Here is a 23,633-nt window from a genome sequence, read left to right on the forward strand (position 1 = left end):
GCATTCCCACCTTAGTTCCCTTAATTCCTTAGATAGTTATGTAGATCCTTGTTGATTATTGTTAATCAGTTACTCTGCCTACACTTGGAAATCTATTGATGAGTTAATCAGATACTTTTGTTTACTCCTGGAAATTGTCTGCTAATCTGTGTGTCATTGAAACTTCCTTACCCTAAGGGCTACTCCAGATCAATAAAAGATTGGAGCAGCCTGAGCATGGGTGGAAGTCCTTCGGGACTTGCCCGCCTGGTCCCCCAATATTGCAAAATTATCTGTCTTTTTCTCTCATTTGCTGTGCGGCTCCTCTTTCAAATACCGAACCCTACTCCACGCAGAACGTGGAGGGAGTGATACTCGACAACAGATCAATTTGAGAACTGAATTTTTATGAGATTACTCTTCCAACCCATGGAATGCATATAATAATTCCATTTGTTTAGGTATGCTTTAGTGCTTTTCCAATAAAATGCATCTTGTCACCTGGCTGGTGTGGCTTAGTGGTTGAGCATCAACTCATGAACCAAGAGGTCATTGGTTCGATTCCTGGTCAGGGCATATGCCCAGGTTGTGGGCTCGATCCCTTGTGGGGGGCGTGCAGGAAGCAGCGATCAATGTTTCTCTCTCATCAATGTTTCTATTTCTCTGCCCCTCTCCATTCCTCTCTCTAAAATCATTAAAGGCATATTTAAAAAATAAAACGACTTGTCTGAACAGACTTTGCTAGTAGCATGTAGAAATGTATTTAAAATGCATCTTTCCCATTTTTATCCTTATATCTTGCAGTTTTATCCCTAGGCACTTTATATATGTTTTTTGGATATCTATCTATCTATCTATCTATCTATCTATCTATCTATCTATCTATACACATATGATCAATAAAGATACATATATAATCAATAAAGATACATATATATTTTTTATTATTGATTTTTTTACAGAGAGAAAGGGAGAGGGACAGAGTCAGAAACATTGATGAGAGAGAAACATTGATCAGCCGCCTCCCGCACACCTCCTACTGGGGATGTGCCCGCAACCAAGGTACATGCCCTTGACCGGAACCAAACCTGGGACCCTTCAGTCTGCAGGCCGGCGCTCCATCCACTGAGCCAAACCAGTTAGGGCTGGATATCTTTTTAAAATATATATTTTTATTGATTTCAGAGAGGAAGGGAGAGGGAGAGAGATAGAAACATCAATGATGAGAGAGAATCATTGATTGGCTGCCTACTGCACATCCCCTAATGGGGATTGAGCCTGAAACCCAGGCATGTGCCCTTGACCAGAATCGAACCTGGGACCTTTCAGCCCACAGGCTGATGCTCTATCCACTGAGCCAAACCGGCTAGGCGAGTCACTAACTTTTTTAAAAAAATCTTTATTGTTGAAAGTTTACCTTTTGCCCCCCCCCCCCCCCCCCCCCGCCATCGATCCCTTCTAGCCCACCCCCACCCCCATCCCAAGCCCTCACCACCCCACTGTCTGCATCCATGGTCCATGGGTTATACATATATGCATACAAGGTCTTTGGTTGATTACTTCCCACCCACTCTCCCCGCCTTCTCTCTGTACCATGCTTCCATGTCTCTGGATCCATTCAGTTCATCAGTTTATTTTGTTAATTAGAGTCCACATATGAGTGAGATGATGTGACACTTGTCTTTCTCTGACTTTAAGTCACTGACTTCATATTAGGTTAGATTCATTTGTTTCATATGGCTTAATTTTTAGAGATATTTTTCCACCTTGATTTAATTCTTTATTATAATTTTATAATGCAGTTACATGTTTTTATAGTAAAATGATCCAACAAATACATTCAAAGTTTGTATTTGAATATTCCCTACAAAAGGTAACTATTTTTTAAGTTCTTGATTTATGCTTTTATTGCTTGTTTGTTTTTCAAATTGTGGTAGAATGTTCGTAACATAAAATTTACCACTTTTAACCCTTTTTTAAGTGTACAATCCGTATCATTAAGGACATTTGCATTGTTTTGCAATAATCACCTCTATTCATCTCCAGAACTTTTTCATAATTCCAAACTGAAAATTTGTAACTGTTAAACAGTAACTTCCTATTATCCAGCCCCTGGTAAACTATTCTTTGTGTCTATATGAATTTGACTATTCTAGGTTCCTCATATAAGTAGAATCAGGCAACATATGTCCTTTTGTGTTTGGTTTATTTCACTTAGCTTAATGTTTTCAAAGTTTATCCATGTTGTAGCATGTGTCAGAATTTTATTTTCTTTTAAGGATTAATAATATTACATTGGCCTTGGCCGGTTTGGCTCAGTGGATACAGTGTGGGCCTGTGGACTGAAGGATCCCAGGTTCGATTCTGGTCAAGGGCACATGCCTAGGGTGTGGGCTTGATCCCCAGTAGGGGGCGTGCAGGAGGAAGCCAATCAATGATTCTCTCTCATCATTGATGTTTCCATCTCCCTCTCCCTTCCTCTTTTTTTAAAAATATATTTTTATTGATTTCAGAGAGGAAGGGAGAAGGATAGAAAGATAGAAACATCAATGATGAGAGAGAATCATCGATCGGCTGCCTCCTGCACGCCCCCCACTGGGGATTGAGCCCACAACCCAGGCACATGCCCCTCGGCCAGAATCGAACCTAGGACCCTTCAGTCCGCAGGCCGACGCTCTATCCACTGAGCCAAACCAGCTATGGCTGAAAATATAGTTTTAAAAAATATTACATTGTATGTATATACCACATTTTGTTTATCCATTCATCTATTAATAGATATTGCTTTCACTTTGGGGCTATTGTGAATAATGCTGCTAGGAGCACAGGTATACAAATATCTGTCCAAGTCCGTGCTTTCAATTTTTGAATATATACTCAGAAATGGAATTGCTGGATCATATGGTAATTCTGTATTTAATGTTTTTAAGTAGCTGCCATACTGTTTTCCATTGTTGTTTAAATGAAACTAACACAAAATATAATGAGCTCATGGATTTTAACATTTTATATGGTTCAATCCATTGCACTCACTATTGTACCACAATGAAAGCTCCTTCAACTTGACTCCTGTGCATATTATTGTAGTTTTTGATATCTTCCTTGCTTTCTGGAATGAGAAAGTATTTGAGGCTGAACTTGTATATTTCCTGTTCCAACCTTGGAACCAGTCTTTCCTCTTAAAACATTCTGGTTCTTTTTAGTGGGAAATAGTATTTAGAGACAACCATCTGAATGCTAGGGATACTCATTGCTACGGTGGTCCTAGGCCTTGTCAGTGAAGGACAAAGCTATAAAATGTGGGGGGTTTTCTTTCATAATAGAAAATACATAACAAATTCATACTATTTTCAATTAAAATTAGGATCATAGAGCTATTTTCCCCTTTGATTTTATACTTGTATCTCTTTTATCCTGCACTTGACCCATTCAATGAAAAATCATTGCATACATATCATATTTCTTATACTTTGCTAGTTTCTAGGAATGCTCATTAAAAGCTTACATTTGGCCTTGTCAGTATCGCTTAGTGGTTGAGCATCGACTTATGAACCAGAAGGTCACTGTTGATTCCTGGTCAGGGCATATGCCTGGGGTTGCAGGCTCTATCCCCAGTAGGGGGTATGCAGGAGGCAGCCTATCAATGATTCTCTCTCATCATTGATGTTTCTATTTCTCTCTCCCTTTCCCTTCCTCTCTGAAATCAATAAAAACGTATTTTTTTTAAAAAAACTTCCACTTGATCTACTTTCTACATTGTTGTTGTTTTTTATCTGAATGAGGACTTTTATTTTTTGTTCATCAAATATATTTGCATTGGCTTCTAATAAAAACTGCTGAGCAGCCCTGGCTGGATGGCTCAGATGGTTGGAATGTCACCCCATACACCAAAAAGGTTTCAGGTTAGATTCCCAGTCAGGGCACATATCTAGGCTGCAGGTTCAATCCCCAGTTGAGGTATGTACAGGAAGGTAACCCATCAATGTTTCTCTCACACATCGATGTTTCTTTCCAATCACTTGGAGGAGAGATACAGCAACAGGGTGGTAATATTAAGAAACCCACTTCTGTCTAGCTACCTCTATGGAGAAAAAGGAGCACACTGGTCTGGAAAAGCAGAGCCTGATTCTGTGTACTGAAAGTCACTCTGCTAATCTAGTTCTTGAAATTACTGAGTAATTACTAATGAATTAGGATGAAAAAAGTGTAGTAAATAAACTAGTAACATGGTTGTTTATTATCAAATATTATGGACTGTACACAATTGTGTGTGCTGTACTTTTATACAATTGGCAGCATAGTAAGTTTACACCAGCATCACTACAAACATGAGTAATGTGGTATGCTAGAATGTTACAATGGCTACATTACTGGGTGACAGGAATTTTTCAGCTTCATTATGTATGGGACCACTGTCTTATATGAGTTTGTTACTGCCTGAAATGTTATGTGGCACATGACTGTATTTCCATTAACTTACATTAAACTCAGATTCCAGTAACTACAATGGTATTACGCCCCTTAGTTGGCAGTGTCAAAGGAAAGATAAATAGGCTACTGATACTAAAACAAACAAAACAAAATTTTATCACCACTGGATGTTTTACCAGAACAAGGTAACATAACATGATAGCACAAGACAATTTGTTATCCTGGATCCTTAGCCTTTTGGTCAGTTGGACTAGCAGGTGAACTCTATTGTTGAAGAAAACATTTGTCCAAAACGGTTTCTCTTACCATGTTGGTGCTGATGCCTACAATTGCACTGTTTTATTCTTTGAAGTGATTGACCCATATTAAAGTAAGAATATCTTTGGAGAGCTAAAATTCAGATAAATAATTAACACATTAGAGTGAATAAAATTTTTTTTGGTAAGAGAACATTTATTGGGTAAACTAGAGATAGAGAAAGTAACTCCTAGGAGAAATGGGCTTAGGAAACAAGTTATAGAAGTAAAGGAAGAGCCCTTGGAGTTGGGAGTGAGGAACCTAATGGTAAAATGGCGGGGGGGGGGGGGGGGATGTAGGAAGGAGGGGCAAGGGAAAGAGAAAGGCAAGGGCATGCTCCTGGGAGAGCACATAGAGTGAATAAATTTATGAAGATTTTCCATTGTCACATTCCAAATAAGTTTGGAAAAAGAAAGAACTAGGTAGAGCATAGGGGAAAACTGCTTGGAGAGCAGACTTCTTTTGCAAACCCAGACAGAGGAAGCATGATAGCACTAGACACATGCCAAGTAGGGGGTGTGAAAATAAGCTTGTAAGACCTGATGATGCATTTGGACACTCACCATTTTATGTTAGTTGTATGAGACTCAGCAACCGATCAGACATTGGCTGTATATTAGCAAATGTGAATTGTCAAAAGTACTAGCATTTTAAGTAACTATTAGAGTGGAGTCAAAATTTAAGAATAGCATGGATATTATTTAATTATAATATTAGATATATATTTTATAATTTATTTTATAATACATGAATATAATTTGAAATAAAGTCACTTTGTAATATATGTATATATCAGTCAACATTTATCCTTTCTACTCAACATACTAAATAAGTACATAAATATTTTCAGACACCCAAATAGAAAACACAAGTCTGAACTCATTTAAGACAGGGAATACTTTATTCAAACCCATCAGAGAAATTGACAATTTGGATCTGTAACAAAGCATTGTGTTTTAAAGCATACGCCTAATTGTATATGAGAGTGTACACTGCTCTACATACAAATGAACTGATCAGACCAGAACTTTTCAATGTTTAAAACAGAATAAGTTTCCCTGTAAAAGCAGCACCGTTGTGACATTTTAAATTTAGTATTCCTCTCCTTCTTCCTCACCCTCTCCTTCAACAGAATCCACACCAACTTCCTCATAATCCTTCTCAAGGGCAGCCATGTCCTCACGGGCCTCAGAAAACTCTCCTTCCTCCATGCCCTCACCCACGTACCAGTGGACAAAGGCACGCTTGGCATACATCAGGTCAAACTTGTGGTCCAGGCGAGCCCAGGCCTCAGCAATAGCTGTGGTGTTGCTCAGCATGCACACAGCTCGCTGCACTTTGGCCAGGTCTCCACCAGGGACCACAGTGGGAGGCTGGTAGTTAATGCCAACTTTGAAGCCAGTGGGGCACCAGTCCACAAACTGGATGGTACGCTTGGTCTTGATGGTGGCAATGGCAGCATTGACATCTTTGGGGACCACGTCACCACGGTACAACAGGCAGCAAGCCATGTATTTACCATGGCGAGGGTCACATTTCACCATCTGGTTGGCTGGCTCAAAGCACGCATTGGTGATTTCTGCTACAGAAAGCTGCTCATGGTAGGCTTTCTCAGCAGAGATGACAGGGGCATATGTGGCTAGAGGGAAGTGGATGCGGGGATAGGGCACCAGGTTGGTCTGGAATTCAGTCAGATCAACATTCAGGGCTCCATCAAACCTGAGGGATGCAGTGATGGAGGACACAATTTGACCTATCAACCTATTCAAGTTAGTGTAGGTTGGGCGCTCAATATCGAGGTTTCTACGACAGATGTCATAGATGGCCTCGTTGTCAACCATGAAGGCACAATCAGAGTGCTCCAGGGTGGTGTGGGTGGTGAGGATGGAGTTGTAGGGCTCAACTACAGCTGTGGAGACCTGGGGGGCTGGGTAAATGGAGAACTCCAGCTTGGACTTCTTGCCATAATCGACGGAGAGACGTTCCATCAGCAGGGAGGTGAACCCAGAACCAGTGCCCCCACCAAAGCTGTGGAAAACCAAGAAGCCCTGAAGGCCTGTGCACTGGTCAGCCTGTTAGAAAAGAATAGAGGAAACATAGTTATTGCCTTTTGTCATGTATTTTCACTTTTCATACATTCCAATGATATAAATCTTATTTTGACAGGAAACACTTAAAAAAAATGTAGGCCTTTCTGGAGGAACTCAGCATTTCTTCATTAAAAATATTTCTTCATTAAAATTTATGAAATGATTTCAAATAATTCATGTTTTAACAAACAATGAATAATTCATCTCCCACTCTTTATTACATTTCAATTCTGTGTTTGAAAAAAAAGAGCATACTTTAAATGTCTTCCTTGGGCTCATTAATTTCTTTATTCTTGAGAAGAAACATACCAGTTTCCGAATTCGGTCCAGGACCAGGTCAATGATCTCCTTGCCAATGGTGTAGTGTCCACGGGCATAGTTATTGGCAGCATCTTCCTTGCCTGTGATCAGCTGCTCAGGGTGGAAGAGCTGGCGGTAGGTACCAGTGCGAACTTCATCTGCAAAAAGGAAACAAAGCAGCTGCCCATCACTAACAACCTGCACAGCCTGCTCAACCCCAAGGCCTCGACAGAGCCCCCAAGACACACCTCCTGTCCCAGACCCCTGGGATCTTACTTGGGTTACTGAGGTCAACTCACCAATGACTGTGGGTTCCAGGTCTACAAACACTGCCCTGGGCACATGCTTGCCAGCGCCCGTCTCACTGAAGAAGGTGTTGAAGGAGTCATCTCCCCCGCCAATGGTCTTGTCACTTGGCATCTGGCCATCGGGCTGGATGCCGTGTTCCAGGCAGTAGAGCTCCCAGCAGGCATTGCCGATCTGGACACCAGCCTGGCCAACATGGATGGAGATGCACTCACGCTGTTAAAAGGAAACAAGAAAAATTGTAATATTAGGTTGTGGTAGCATTTTGAATTTTCAGTAGATTTAAAAAAAATATTTCTAGTAACATACAGGTTGTCTTCAAATTTATCAGAGGTCATCTCCCTAACATGATAAAAATGATTTTAAAGAAAGCACCTGCTACAAATGCTGCATATGGGTGTGGCCTGAATAATGTTGCACTGTTTAGCATATGGTGCAAGTCCATTGTTCCCACAGGCATGCTTAAATAAATTTTCCATATTTAAAAAATATTCAAAGCACAGATTTTATAAAATGAAGATAATTAAATGATTTAAAATTAAATCATTAATTGGAATCAATATTACTACCACCTTCCCCTTTAAATAAAGATAAGAGTTTCTTCTAAATATGATTTAGTATTTCAACATGGACATCTGCACTGCAGCTGAGGCTAGAAGCCACACCCTTCTGCAGACTATCTGCAGAATCCATCTGTACCAGGGGGTTGGAAGCTCAGCAAGGGCTGACTCCTGCCTTGCTGAATTTGTGGTGCCTGGTGTTAGCCTGCACTGTCTGCTACATTATTTAACAGAGCAAGCTCTATTTCCAGAAACTGCCTACATGATCTCATTGTGCCATTCTGCCAGTTTTCCTCCTCTGAGCCAGGCTAGGACCATATGCCTAAATTGAAATGAATTAATGAAGATGCATTCAAACAAAAGACAGCTGGACACAGAGTATAATTCTTCTTTGTCTGCAGCAATTTCATTACTTTTTAAAAAAGTTTCTCCAGAATTTTCTCCACTGTAAAAAACTGAAAAATTATGAGTATATTTATTTTTTATGAGTTTCTTTAAAACAACAGTTCCTAAATTAGAAACAAATATCACATGAGAAGCTACCAAACAAAGAACCCAGTGAAAGAATAATGAAATATATATTTTAAAAAACAAAATAGTACCTATTTTCATTGAGATTTTTCTACTCACCGTAAAATGTTCATACTAATCACATTCAATAGATATTTTCTTCTCTATGGTCTTTATGGCTACAACTTCTATTGTCTGTCCATTGTCTCTTCACTGACATGGGGGGGGGCAGGGAAGGGCGTTTCCCTGGGTCCTGAACATTGGGGTACCCTGGCTCTCTCACACACTGGTCTTTTTCATTGAACATGCGGCCAAGACACACACACACACACTCTCTCTCTCTCTCTCTCTCTCTCTCTCTCTCTCTCTCTCGTCAGTCAGGGTGGGGTAGCCAAGGGCCAGACTTTAAAGGGCTTGTCAAGTGAATTGTGATTTTGCTCCTCAAGTAAAACTATTTCATCTAAATTTTAGCAGTGAATGAAAAGCCTTTTAACGCCTACAGTTCTGCAATGATGAAAGACTTTTTACTAAGTCTTCTCTTGACAGAAGAGGTTTAGCAAGAGTGAACCCCGCCTAGTGGCTCCAAGGCCAGAGAAGCCAGAAACAAACAACGCCCCTGCGCCGCCCTGACGCCGGCACCAACAGAAACTAACCACTTTCCCCCATTAATATACGGGTATCTTTCTAAAATGCCGACTAACCAGCGAGGGAACTTTTTTTTTTTTTAACTAACCCAAGGCTCCGCTCTGTCCCAGTCCTTCTCTGCCCCCAACTCCTCCCGGATACACCCACCGACCCCTGGTCTTTTGGGCGACTCCTCCTCTCCCAGTCCCTCGGGAAACACGCAAGGAAGAAAAGAGCCTCTCGGAGTCACACGAATACAGTGTACACATACCCGGCGGCCAAGCAGGAGACGCCGCGATCTCCTTCCCTGCCCTAGACCCTTTCATCGCCAACAGATGGGCTGCTGTGGCTTGGAAAGGCTCAGATAACAAAAACCCTTCCACGTCGCCTTTGTTCTCCCCCGCGGTTCTGCGGCGCCCTGGGCGCAGTTCTTGCTGGGCTGGTGCACTCCGCACTGCGGCGGCGGCCGGCTCCAGGATTTGGGGTAGACGAAGGTTAACCTTGCCAACAAAGCGTAAGGCTACCCTTACCAAAGAAGTCGTAAAAGAATGGGGCTTCAGATTTTCCAATAGACCCTGGAAGACTGACCCCACCCAACGGCCACAAAGACCCAGGGAAAACAAATTCTTACCATGGTTGCTGCTTTGAGGCTGCCGAGCGGATGGCGGAGAGGAAGAGGAGAGGTTGTTGTTGCTTCTTACAGCGCGACTCTTAGGCGGTCGATGTAAGAGAACCTGCGGCACATGGGCGGATGCAGCTCCCTATATACAACTCAGTCACCATGGGGATGGGCTGGGGCCTTTTCCAGTTGGTCCAGACCCCTCAATCTGCCCAGAGAAGCCACGACAGGAGAGTTGTGATTGGTGCAAACGACATGGGATGAGGTAATTTCTCCCCCACCCCCTTTTCCCTAGCATCCATAGACTGTTTGCATCCTTCAGACAAAGAGACCGAGAAAAAACAGTCGAGCATCCATTGTGGGGTGGGGCTGGAAAGGGGAGTGCAAAAAGGAAGAAAGAGAACTGGGGTCGGATGATTTTATGTTGCTTTAACCTCAAACTACAGTTAAAATCACCAATGTAAGGTTTTTTCCCAACACTTAATCGCAGAATTTGTGTTGTGATGAAATATTTAATGGAAAATTACTCCCAGTTCCTCCGTCAAAGTACAGTATATTGAACTCGACCATATTCGGTGAGGATTCAACATTTCTAATTGCTTTAAAATAAAGTAGCAGAGGCGACGGGAATGACGCTTAAAATGGCTTGGGTAAATGTGATTTTTTAAAGGTTCAATAATAGAGCCATCCAAAATGGTTTCCCTGGTTCCAGTAATTTATTTTCAGACCTTCTTTTGCTCCCCTCCCCGAAATAGCTAAACAAAAATGGAAGATGGAAAGAATAACCATGCTAAATATGGAAGCACACAAGTGATTTTAACATGGCAATAATTAAGATCTAATGAACATACCGCAGTTAAAGAGTTTACTAGAAATATTCCTTTACCAGAAGTCTATGTAATATGAATCATGTTTCCTGATAAAGAATTGAGAAAATACAAGGAGAAAGAATTGAGTTGAGAAGCTCGTACTACCTGTGCATGCAGTTATATTTTACATTGTTCTGTTTTCTGAAATGAGAAAAATAACTGAAACACCAAATTAAAAAGGAGAACTGTACAGTGGAAAAGGAAGACCATTTTGTAATGTTGCCTCCATCCACAGACAACTGTGTGATGGTAGCTCAATAACTGCATTTCTTTTTTTTACGGATCTTATATGAATCCAGTAAAACTCTGAGAGGCAACTGTGGGAACTGTAGCCAGCCTCACACCGTTGCTATTCAACTAGAGACTGGTGGTTGCTCAATTGCCTCTTGGGACAAAAAGGCTTTGCTTTCACCCCTTAGGAAATGGATTGCAGTAACATTCTTTTGCTACTTGGAAAGGCTCCATTATCAACAAGGATAGGCTATGCAGAATAAGACGGGACTGAGTACTCCTGACATGGCTAATGAAATCTCAGAGGTAAAGAGGTTTGTAATGGTCACGAAGTTGAAAATTTGTATTTTCCCTTCGGTTTTCAGTGACATATTTTTAGGGTCTGCAGCACCATTTACAGTGCTCTGCAGAGCTCATTCATTCCTGCTGGGTTGGCCAGCCGAGCTGGGCTGAGAGGGAGGGGCTTGAAGACAGCTGCTACAGGTTGTGGTGTTACAATGGTGGCCATGTAATTTTCTAGCCTGCTATCCACAGCTCTGCTTTACTTACTCTAATTTGCTTCAGTAGTCTTCCCTGGGAGAGGGGGAGGGACCCAACGTACAGATTACTTTATCTACTTCTAGCGTAATTCATAGGAAAAATAATCTTTAACATCATCTTATCTTTCTTTAGCAAATAGAAGTATGTATCAGTAAAAAGACAGGAAAATTAAGAAGAACTTGAATGCTTCTTTCTAAGCTCAGAAGTACATTTAAGAAAAATAAGAATTAAATGTCATGGGCAAGTTTAAAGATTAATTAAGTAGCTCATTAAAAATATTTCTTTTAAAATTTTAATAATGAAATAAATTAGACACTGCTGCACCATGGTAAAGTGTACAAATCTTTTGGGAATGAAAGGCACAGTCTTGAATTTTATTTTCTCTACAATATAAAAAATATGTCATTGCCCAATAGTCTCAATTCTTTGTGCAATTTATGCTGAGGATTAAATAAAAGAGAGGAGGGTTCTTGCAATTGATTCTTTGTAATTCTATCTCAGAGCCATTCTGTTCCTTATGTAAATGAGGATTTTTTTCTCTCCCTCTGGGCATAAGTAACAATAAGATCTAGGTCACAAATAGACTATATGAGCACTGATAATCTTAAATATATAAATGGGAGAGTAGAGGAAATAACTAATTTATTTTTGTACCTCATTTAATTGCATGGAAACTATGGGAGGCAAAAAATTTTTTTTTTTACTAGTTTATTTATCTTTACTGCCAATTTACATAAAATATTCCACTAATGGATTCATTCTTGTTCACAGTAAGATTAGCATAAAACATTTTTTCCCTTTCATAATATTGTGGAATTTAAATTATTTCTTCACAATCCTGGCCACTGTGGTTCCATTGATTGGAGGGTAATGGCACACACCAAAAGGTCTCGGGTTCCACTCTGGTCAGGCACATGCCTAGGATGCAGTTTTTTTTGTTTTTTTAAATATATATTTTATTGATTTTTTACAGAGAGGAAGGGAGAGGGATAGAGAGTCAGAAACATCGATGAGAGAGAAACATTGATCAGCTGTCTTCTGCACACTCCCCACTGGGTATGTGCCCGCAACCAAGGTACATGCCCTTAACCAGAATCGAACTTGGGACCCTTGAGTCCATAGGCCGACGCTCTATCCACTGAGCCAAACCGGCTAGGGCTAGGATGCAGTTTTTTTTTGTTTTTTGTTTTTTACAGTATAAAATTTTTATATTTAGAATTAGGCAGCTGGACTCAGTTTAGATGATTCCAATTTTGTTGGCAACATCCAAAGCATCATAGTCAGGAGCCAGTTGAACATATGCCTTCTTCTCGCCATCAAGCCTGATCAGGGTGTTGACCTTGGCCACATCAATGTCATAGAGCTTCTTCACAGCCTGTTTGATCTGGTGCTTGTTGGCCTTGACATCCACAATGAACACTAGTGTATTATTGTCTTCTATCTTCTTCATGGCTGACTGGTAGTCAGGGGGAATTTGATGATGGCCTAGTGGTCAAGCTTGTTTCTCCTGGGTGCGCTCTTCCGAGGGTATTTAGGCTGCCTCTGGAGCCTTAGTGTCTTTGACCGTCGGAAAGTGGGTGACGTGCGGATCTTCTTTTTTGTGTGACTGTGGACGCCTTTCAACACTGCTTTCTTTGCCTTCAAAGCCTTTGCTTTGGCTTCGGCTTTGGGAGGGGCAGGGGCTTCCTTCTTAGCTTTCGGCGCCATCTTCGTAAAAAAAAAACCAAAAAAAAAAACCCAACAAAAACAACAACAACAAAAAAAACTAGGATGCAGTTTTGATCCCCATTGGGGTGCATGCAGGAGGCAACGAAGTTTTTCCCTCTCACATCATTGTTTCTCTCTCTCTCTCTCTCTCTCTCTCTCGCTCTCTCTCTGGCTCTCTCTCTTCCTTTCTCTCTGAAAATCAATGAACATATCCTTGAATGAGGATTAAAAATAAGTCAATTATTCATTTGTGTGTCTATACCTCTCCTCCATTAACATGTGAATCCTAGTACCTGGCGAAGTGCCTAGCATACAGTAGACGTTATATACATGCTTATTGAATTAAATGAACAGCTTCTGTCTGTGCATATTTTTCACTAACTATTATCATGGTTGGTAATTTAAAGGTATTTAATAAAGTATTTTACTTTTTTATACAATAAGAATGTACTGAGTGTCTATAGTAAGCCCTGGACCATTCTAAATACTATTAGAATTCAGAGGTAGTAGCATGGTCTCCTTTCACTAGAGTCTTCAATCTAATTGAAGAAATAAAACAAGTACATGTATCTAGGTTTGAGAATGGTAAGTGTTTGTGTGTGTATGGGAAGGAGTCTTGTAGACTCTATTGCCTGTATCTAACTTATGTAGGAAACAAGAGTTGTCTAACACTTTTTTCTATTTCTTCACCTTCTACTTATCCCTAAATTCATTCCAATCTGGATTCTGCTCCTACCACTCCTTAAAACCACATGCCCTCCATGTTTGTTGCTAAATTCACTTGACACTTTTTAGTTCTTGTTGACCTATGAAAGTTTTGTTACAGTTGACTATTATCTCTTTCTTGAGACACTTTCTTCCCTTGGCCTCAAAAAGTCTACATTATCTGGGTTTCCCTCCTACATTTTTTGTGGTGTTTTCTTTTTTCTCATTCTCTGCTGGTTCTTCCTCCTCTCCTAATCTTTAAATGTTGAAGTTCCTCAAGGTTCAGTCCTAGGCCTTTTCCTCATTTTATTCTATGTGTTTCATCCACTCAATGGATGGTACGTGCTTTCATTTCTAAGGCTGAAGATACTTTCTATATGCGAACGACATCTCTTCTTAGATTCAGATCCTATAGTAAACTTTCAATATCTGGCTGGTTTTCTCACAGGAATCCCAAATTGAACTAGTTATTTTCACATAAACATGCTCCTCCTACAAGGTTTTCTTGCTCAGTATAATGGAGCAGCATACACCTGATTTCTCACATCAGAAATGAGAATTACCCTTGACATCTCCCCTTTCTTTTTTGACCACCATAGAGTCTGTCACTAAGTCCTGTTAAATCTACCTTCTAGCCCTGGCCGGTGTGGCTCAGTTGGTTGAGCATCGTCCAGTGATTGAAAGGTCACCAGTTGGGTTGGGGTGTGTGCCCAAGTTGTAGGCTTGATCCCCGGTCAAGAAGCAGCCAATCGATGTTTCTCTCTCACATCCAGGTTTTCTCTCTCTCTCTCTTATTCTCTCTCTAAAGCAGTGGTTCTCAACCTTCTGGCCCTTTAAATACAGTTCCTCATGTTGTGACCCCAACCATAAAATTATTTTCGTTGCTACTTCATAACTGTAATTTTGCCACTGTTATGAATCATAATGTAAATATCTGATATGCAGGATGGTCTTAGGCGACCCCTGTGAAAGGGTCGTTCGACCTCCAAAGGGGTCGCGACCCTCAGGTTGAGAACCACTGCTCTAAAGTCAGTAAAGACATATATTTTTTTAAATCTATCTTCTAGCCTGGACAGTGTGGTACAGTGATTGAGCATCAAACCAGGAGGTCACGGTTCGATTCCCAGGCAGGGCACATGCCCAGGTTGCAGGCTTGATCCCCAGTAGGGGGCATGCAGGAGGCAGCAGATCAATGATTCGCTGTCATAATTGATGTTTCTATCTCTCCCTTTTCTTTCCTCTCTGAAATCAATAAAAATATATATTTTTTAAAATCTACCTCCTAAATATCTCTCAAATCTTATTCTTTTCTTTCTATCTCTACTGCCTCCACTTTAGTAAGTACATTATCTCTTGTTTGGACAACCTCAGTACCCTCCTGGATTTCCTCTACATTCACTCCTACTCCTGCCCAGTCCAGTCTCCACACAATAGCCAGTGATCTTATTATAGCATATATCACAGTTTATGTCACATAATATAGGTCATGTTAGTCCACTGTGTAAATCAAATCGATGGTTGCCTGTTAGTTTTAAGGTGAAGATACCAAATCCTTAATATTGCTCCTTCAATTTTTTAAAATTTTATTGATTTTTAGAGAGAGGAAGGGAGAGAAACACCGATGTGAGAGAGAAACATCTATCGGTTGCCTCCTGCACATGCCCGACTCGGGATCGAACCCAAAATCTGGGTATATGCCCTGTCCGGGAATTGAACCCAAAATCTTTTTGGTGTATGGGATGATGCTCCAATTAACTAGGCCACACCGGCCAGGGCACTCCTTCAGTTTGATAATAGAAGTAAATCTTATACTTAAAAATCTCCTAGAAGACATATTGATTTTAAATTACATTAAAGTTCAGATAATTTCCTGAGAGTTGATTTTTTAAAAAATATATTTTATTGATTTTTTACAGAGAGGAAGGGAGAGAGATAGAGAGTTAGAAACATCGATGAGAGAGAAACATCGATCAGCTGCCTCCTGCACATCCTACTGGGGATGTGCCCGCACCCAGGTACATGCCCTTGACCGGAATCGAACCTGGGACCTTTCAGTCCGCAGGCCGACGCTCTATCTACTGAGCCAAACCGGTTTCGGCGTGAGAGTTGATTTTGATAGAGAAAAGGGAGGCAAAGAGTATAAAAGCTGAATGTTCACTTAATTATGTATTATGCAATAAAAGTATGTTTTATGCATTCTTGTTTTTATGCAGTTTTTATAATAAAAATTTTAATAATATAAACCCATGAGTTCATAAAGATATTCCCATAAAGCAAAAAGAAAAAAAAAAGAAAAAGTGAATTAAAAATAATCATCTGATATCATTGCATTACTGGAAGTAACTAGGGTACCGACTCCAAATACATACATACATACATACATACATACATACATACATAAATAATTGAGCATTTGTCCTGCATTTCCAGTACAAACTGTATTTCAGGGTAACCAAATGACCCTGGTTAATTAGGGGAAATCATTCATTTATAGAATATGAATGCCAGCTAGTAAATATGGAAGTAAACATAGAATTAGAAAATTCACCCTTTACATCCTCTAATAAAATAACTTATTCAGGCAAAGATAATCAGTGGATGAAAACTCAGATAAAATATTGATGGGGATATTTTAAATAGAAGGATTAGGCTATTGTCATCAGAACTCACTTAGTTTAGCTTTACTAAAAGTGGGACAGCCAGACCTTGTGAATCTATGATGTGATCCAATAGGAAGTACATGGCATCAACTGTGAAGTGATCTAGCAGAAACAATTTTGCTGAATCTAATCAAGTATTTTTTAAAAAATATATTTTTTATTGATTGTTTTACAGAGAGGAAGGGAGAGGGATAGAGAGTTAGAAACATGGATCAGCTGCCTCCTGCAAAGATACATGCCCTTGACCAGAATCGAACTTGGGACCCTTCAGTCCGCAGGCCAACGCTCTATCCACTGAGCCAAACCAGTTAGGGCTAATCGACTCATAGAGCCTTTAGAGACGCTTAACTTTCATTTATAGGAAATGCAGGAGATAAAGGGATAAGTCAGAACAAGTCACGAGAAGACAATAGCCAAATGCAGAGTGTGGGACATTGAACAGGACAAATTATCTGGTTCTGCAACAAATCAGTGGTGGAGTGGAATTAAAAAGGTGGGAGAGGGGGATTGCCCTATTCTAGAAGAGATTTTGACAACTACCAGATATAACAATAGATGTTATTTGGATCCTGATTCAAACAAAATTAATGTAAAACATTTTAGAGATAATCAGGGAAATTGCAATATGGACTGGTTATAAAATGATACCAACAAATTGTTTTTATTAATTGATCATGGTAGTGTGGTTATGTAAGAAAATTATAATGATTTTTAAAGATGCATGAGAAATATGGTTGGTTAAATGAAATAAGGTATGAAATTTGCTTTAAAATAGCAAAGAAAAAGGGGGGGAAGGTAGATAAAAGATTGTGGCAAAAATTTGGTAGTTGTTGAATTTTAATAATAGATATGTGGAGTTTATACTGTTTTCTCTTTTTTAGTATGTTTGAAGTTTTCTTAATAAATTTTAAAGGATATGTAGAAAGAGGAAATTGTGGATGCTAAAGACCAGTTTTATCTTCATATTTTATTCTGTATGACCTTAAATAAAAAGTCATAAAAATTTTATATTTTTGCCAATATAAAGGGCAAGGGACATTCAGGAAAAGATAAAAATCAAACTAAAAAGCTTCTGCAGAGCAAAAGAAACCATCACAAAATGAAAAGAGAATATATATGGAAGAACATACCTAGTATTCACCAATGATGCATCCAAAAAGGAGTTAATTTCCAAAATATATAAAGAACTTATACAACTTAACACCAGGAAGACAATCTAATTAAAAAATGGACATAGGACCTGAATTGACACTTCTCCAAAGAGGACATACAGATGGCCAATAGACATAAAAAAATGCTCAAGGTCACTAATTACCAGTTTTAATGCAAATTAAAACGACAGTGAGGTATCACTTCACAACTGTCAGAATGGCTACTGTTAATAAATCAACAAACAGTGCTGGCGAGGATGTGGAAAAAAGGGAGCCCTAGTGCACTGTTGGTGGGAATGCAGACTGGTGCAACCACTGTGGAAAACAGTATGGAGTTTCCTCAAAAAATTAAAACTGGAACTGCCTTTTGACCCAGCAACCCCACTTCTGGGAATATCCGAAATTACTGAAACACCAGTCAGAAAGAATATATGCACCCTTATATTCACATCAGCGTTATTTACAATAGTTAGGATCTGCTAACAGCCCAAGTGTCTATCAGTGGGTGAGTGGATAAAAAGGTGTGGAACATTTACATAATGGAATACTACTCGGCTGTAAAAAAGAAGGAACTCTTACCCTTGCAACAGCATGGATGGACCTGGAGAGTATTATGCAAAGTGAATAATCCAGGCAGAGAAAGACAAGTACCATATGATTTCACTCATGTGGAATTTAATGAACAAACTGAACTAACAAGCAAAACAGAGACAGACTCATAGGTAGAGAGCAGGCAGACAGCTCTGGTGGAGGTGAGGGTGTTGGGGAGGGTGGAGGGAATGAGCAAAAAAGAAAAAAAAAGAGAAAGAACTCATGAACACAGACAATAGTGTGGTGATTGGGGGGGAGGTGGGTGAGGAGAGGTGGAAGAGGATATAGGGGGATAAATGGTGATGGGAAAAAATAAAAGAAAGGAAAAAAGTTACAGAAATTTCAAAGGAAGGAAAAAGTCCTTATATTATGACCTATGGTTTATCATGGAAGTCTTCATTGGGAATGGTGGCTTTTGACTGAATGGGATGGGAGTAGAGTGAGTACTTTAAATAGGGAAAATAATATTAGCAAAGACATAGTATGATAATAATCTGGTGTCCATATTAGGAAAGGCAAAGAAATTGACTTGATTTGGGCATGCAAAGGAATTATGGGTGATATGTTATATGGGGAGAGTGGAGCTAATTAACAGCATTTTGATCTCCAGTCTGAAGAAGGAGTTTGGGCTTACCCCATAGATAGTGTAAAACTTTTATAATTTTAGGAGAGGCCCGTTGCAGGAAGAGATTCGTGCAATAGGCCTTCCTTCCCCTGGCTGCTGGCACCGGTTTTCCTCCGGCACCCGGGACCCAGGCTTTCGCTCCGGCCGCAGCGAAGAAGCGAAGCTTCTTCAGCCTTCAGTCTGTGCTGCTCCAGCCAGAGCCTTCAATCTGTGCTGCTCCATGCATGCTCATGCAAATTAACCACCATCTTTGTTGGTTAATTTGCATACTCTCCTGATTGGCTGGTGAGCGTAGCGGAGGCACAGTCAATTTACATGTTTGACTATTATTAGGTAAGATAAAAAGAGTAAAGGGAAAGGGAACAGCATTTTCCTAAAATTAATCTGACAGGTAAATGGAATAGCGAAAGAGACTGGAGATAAGGGACCAGTATGGAAGTTACTGCAATAATCTAAGTACAAGGTGTCAGACCATAGTAATTATAGTGGGAATTGATAGAAAAGGATAATAGCCCTAGCCGGTTTGGCTCAGTGGATAGAGCGTCGGCCTGCGGACCAAAGGGTCCCGGGTTCGATTCCAATCAAGGCCATGTACCTTGGTTGCAGGCTCTTCCCTGGCCCGGGCTCTGGTCGGGGCACATGCAGGAGGCAACCAATCTATGTGTTTCTCTCACATCAATGTTTCTCTTTGTTTTTCCCTCTCTCTTCCACTCTCCCTAAAAAATTAATGGAAAAATATCCTTAAGTGTGGATTAATACAAACAAACAAACAAACAAACAAACAAAAAAGGATAATAGAAGAGCAATCCCTCATGTGATTGGTTGGACATAAGGTAAAAAGGAAAAGTCAAAATTAACCCTTAAATTTTTGAATCTGGAAAATGAAATGGACGAAATGGTAGTGGTGTTCTTTACAGAAGTAGGGACATTGAGAAGGGACACAAGTCTGAGCAGGAAATGTGTTTGTGTGTGTGTTGTGGGAAGGGTGTTGAGGGCAGGACCAAACTTGTGATGTAATCTTACAAGTTGAGTGTTACACTGTTTGAGATGATAGAGGGATTGAGGGCAGAAGTCTTGGAGGCCACTGAGAATCTGAGATTGACACTACTTATAGAAAGGTCAAGATTAGAGGAATGGAGGATGTATATTTAGAACCTAATGACAACAGCATTATACACTGGTGGTATGGTATGAGAATAGAATTCTCCAAGTGTAACCCAGAATCTCAAGTTATGCCACTGAGTGGGAAACACAATTTAGGTGTAATTATGTTTACCTAGTGGGAAGACTTTCTTTTATTTTTATTCTTCATTTGAAAACTTGTTATTGAAAGATAGCATACATACATAATTTTTACTAATCATAAATGTAGAATTTGATAAATTTTTGCAAACTTAACATTATTACTAGTGTAACCAGAATGCAGATCAAGAAACAAAACAGCCCAGCAGGCATGGCTCAGTAGTTGAGTGTTGACCTATGAACCAAGCGATCACGGTTCGATTCACACAGTCAGGGCACTGTCAGAGTACTTACTCCTTGATCCTGCTCAACTACACCAACTGTGGGGCCACAGTTTCCCTGCCAGGAACTGGACCTCCAAGGATGCCGGATAGTGGATGGAGAAGATGTGAGAAGTCGTAGGCATAGAAGATAAACTTTATTACAGACCAAGTAGCCATTAGAGAAAACAGTTCTTCAAAGTAGCCTTACAAACTATCCACACAAAGCAGCCCTTGCTAATATAAGTAGCAAACACAGGAGCCATACCAAGCAGCTGCACACTGGCTGGTCAGTAACATACTCCTATACCAATTTAGACAAAAGAGGCTTCTCGCCAAATAATGACATCAGTATTTGGGTTATAGAAAGGTACACTTGTACGGTGCATACAGTAAGATTGCTGTGTCTTTGCTTTTGATTCAGGTTCCCATGCTCAGATTGGCCTTGGACATCCGGCCCACTATGATTAGGATTCCCACAGGCACATACCTGGGTTGTGGGCTCGATCCCTAGTGTTGGGCATGCAAGAGGCAGCCGATCAATGATACTCTCTCATCATTGATGTGTCGCTTTATCTCTCTCTCTCTCTCTCTCTCTCTCTCTCTTCCTCTCTCTAATCAATACAAATATATTAAAAAAGAAACAGAACAGTATCACTATCTGAGAGGGCTCCCCCTTGTTCCCCTTCCCACTCACTATCTGCTCTCAAAGGTAATCCTCACTAAATTCTAGCACAATAGATTCATTTTACCTGTTTTTGAATTTATATAAATGGAATGTAGTCTTTTATATATTGCTTCTTTCATTTAATATTGTTTGTGAAGCTTACTCATAGCATTAAGTGTAATTTTAAATTGTTCTCATTGCTGCATAGTACTCCATTGTATGAATATACCATAATTTATCCATTTTCCAATGTTAATGGATATTTGCAATATTTCCAGCATTCTTGTACATGTGTTTGGGTGAATATATTTACAAATTTCTATTGTATGTATTTCTGCAACTATATACTTAGAAGTGGAATTGTGGGGTAAATGGGCATGCATATGTTCAGCTTTAATAGAAAAACTGCAAGTTTTCCCAGAGTGGTTGTAGTTATGTACATTTCCACTAGCAGTGTAAGATTTTGGTTATTCCTTGTCCTCCTTCATTACAGCCATTCAGGAAAGTTTATATAATATTTATCACCTTGTGACTTTAATTTATTAACTAATGAAGTTGACATCCTTTGCTTTATTCATTGTCCTTTTGGATATCCTCTTTGGTAAAATGCCTGTTCAAGTCTTTTTTATATTTTCTCATGGGTTGACTGTCTTTATCATAGGGATTGGTAGGAGTACATTATACATTATGAATAAGAGTATTTTGTTGGATTTGAAGATTAAAAAAAAATATATTCCCACTCTGTGGCTTGCCTTTTCACTCTCTTAATGGTATCATTTCATGACCAGAAAGAAGTGCTTCATTTTAACGTAGTTCATTTTGCCCTAGTCGGTTTGGCTCAGTGGATAGAGCGTTGGCCTGTGGACTGAAAGGTCTTGGGTTCGATTTCGGTCAAGGCTGGATCCCCACCCCCATCAGGGCCCTCAGGGCGCCTGAGGGAGGCAACCAATTGATGTGTCTCTCTCACATTGATGTTTCTCTCTCTGTGTCTCTCCCCTCCCTCTACTCTTTCTAAAAATCAATGGAAAAATATCCTCGGGTGAGGATTAACACAACAAACAAAAAACAAACAGACAGAAAAACACATGGATCAGCTGCCTCCTGCATGCCCATTATTGAGAATGGGCCCACAACTGGGGCATGTGCCTGACCAGGGAATGGAACCAGCAACCTTTTGGTGCACAGGATGACACCCAACCAACTGAGCCACACCAGCCAGGTCTCATTTCTTCTTTTGGAAACAAATATTGATTGTCTAATAAGGTGCATATATTGGACCTGGCATAGTCTAGGTATTTGTTTGGCTAAGATTTAAATGCATGTGGTACACTCTGAAAACTTCCAAGGAAGAGGCATGGCATGATTCTGTTCAAAGAGAAATATATTACCTACTAGAGGCCTGGTGCACGAATTTGTGCACGTGTGGAGTCCCTCGGTCTGGCCAGAGATTGGGGCTGATCGAGCCGGCTGGCCGGCTTGGGGGAGGAACCGTGGGCAGTTGGCCGCAGTGGGAGGTTGGCTGTGGGAGTGCACTGACCACCAGGAGGCAGCTCTTGCATTGAGTGTCTGCCCCCTGGTGGTCAGTGCATGTCATAGCGACCAGTCGTTCGGTTGTTTGGTCAACCGGCGTAACGGTCGCTTAGGCTTATATATATATATAGATAACCTCCTGGTCTTGGCAGGATGGTGTGGCATAGAGAATGCAGAAAGGCTTCCTGGAAGAGGTGATACTTGGGACTATCTTGAAAAATAAATAGGAGTAGTAGGCACACATAAAAGTGCATATGCAAATACATAGACAACTAGGTGAGTTTCAGAAACTAGAGGTGTTTTGTTACATAAAGTGTTAGAAAAGGGACCTGGCTGGAGGATTATGCAAAGAGTCAATTATGAAAGGACCTTATTCCAAACTCAATGAGAGCCATTAAAGGAAAGGAATAATGAACTTTGCATTTCACAAAGATCCTTCTGACTGCTGTGTGCAGAGAGAATAGATAGAACAGAATTGGGGGTGGAGGACCATAACGCAGAGAAACTGGTTAGAAGATTGCTGGTTGGTATGATAAGACTGACTTAATGAAGTTGCAGTAGCAATGGAAAGAAGTAGAAATATTTGGTAAATATATGGAGGGTTGAATCTAAAGGAGCTGGTGATGTGTAGGAATGAGGAGCAGTGAAGAGTGAAGGATGGTTACTGGCTCCAGAGTCAGGCAGACCTAGGTTCAATTCTTTTTGTCACAATTTATACCAGATTAGAAAGACTGTTAGGGTTTTAAAGAATGGACTAGAAAGATGGAAGGCAAGGAGACTATTTAGGAGGCTATTTTAGTCATCCAAGCTTCATGATAAAGGCCTAAGGTTAATAGAAGATTGGAAGGAAAGAGATGGATTTAAGGGATATTTAGCAGGTTGACTTACCAGATTCAGGAATGGATTTAATAAATTAAAGACAGTAAAGGACTGCAAGAGAAAGAAGTGTCAGAAAAGGAAACAAAACAAAATAAAACAGGTCAAAGAAGGAGGAGGAAAAGCAGAAGCCATTGATGTTACTGAAACAAAGGAAGGACAGTGTCAAGATAGAGTGCTGAGCAATATCAACTACTGCTGAGGGGTTGTTAATAAGGACAGAAGAATGTTCATTGGAGTTAGCAAAAAGGAAATAAGTATAC

At 40.1% G+C, this 23,633-nt stretch overlaps 1 protein-coding gene and 1 pseudogene across 1 annotated transcript; both read right to left on the reverse strand.

Annotated features, from left to right (window-relative positions):
• Positions 1 to 5,586: 5,586 nt before the first annotated feature.
• On the reverse strand, positions 5,587 to 10,074 carry LOC102437803 (tubulin alpha-1A chain). Its single transcript, XM_006091515.3, has 4 exons — positions 9,729 to 10,074; positions 7,397 to 7,619; positions 7,107 to 7,255; positions 5,587 to 6,779 (listed from the first exon to the last, which is right to left on the reverse strand). The coding sequence occupies exons 1-4, from the start codon at positions 9,729 to 9,731 to the stop codon at positions 5,799 to 5,801; spliced, it is 1,356 nt and encodes a 451-aa protein (XP_006091577.1). The 5' UTR covers positions 9,732 to 10,074; the 3' UTR covers positions 5,587 to 5,798.
• A 2,468-nt stretch (positions 10,075 to 12,542) lies between these two features.
• On the reverse strand, positions 12,543 to 13,082 carry LOC106697673 (annotated as a pseudogene).
• Between the last annotated feature and the right edge of the window lie 10,551 nt (positions 13,083 to 23,633).

Source organism: Myotis lucifugus, unplaced genomic scaffold (genome assembly GCF_000147115.1).
Source record: "Myotis lucifugus unplaced genomic scaffold, Myoluc2.0 scaffold_91, whole genome shotgun sequence".
Lineage (NCBI taxonomy): Eukaryota > Metazoa > Chordata > Mammalia > Chiroptera > Vespertilionidae > Myotis > Myotis lucifugus.

Coding starts and splice junctions, on each gene's coding strand:
- LOC102437803 (XM_006091515.3), bottom strand. Junction 7,256..7,396: donor CCTGGAACCCACAGTCATTG/GTGAGTTGACCT, acceptor TCCTTTTTGCAG/ATGAAGTTCGCACTGGTACC. Junction 6,780..7,106: donor TGGACCGAATTCGGAAACTG/GTATGTTTCTTC, acceptor CTTTTCTAACAG/GCTGACCAGTGCACAGGCCT.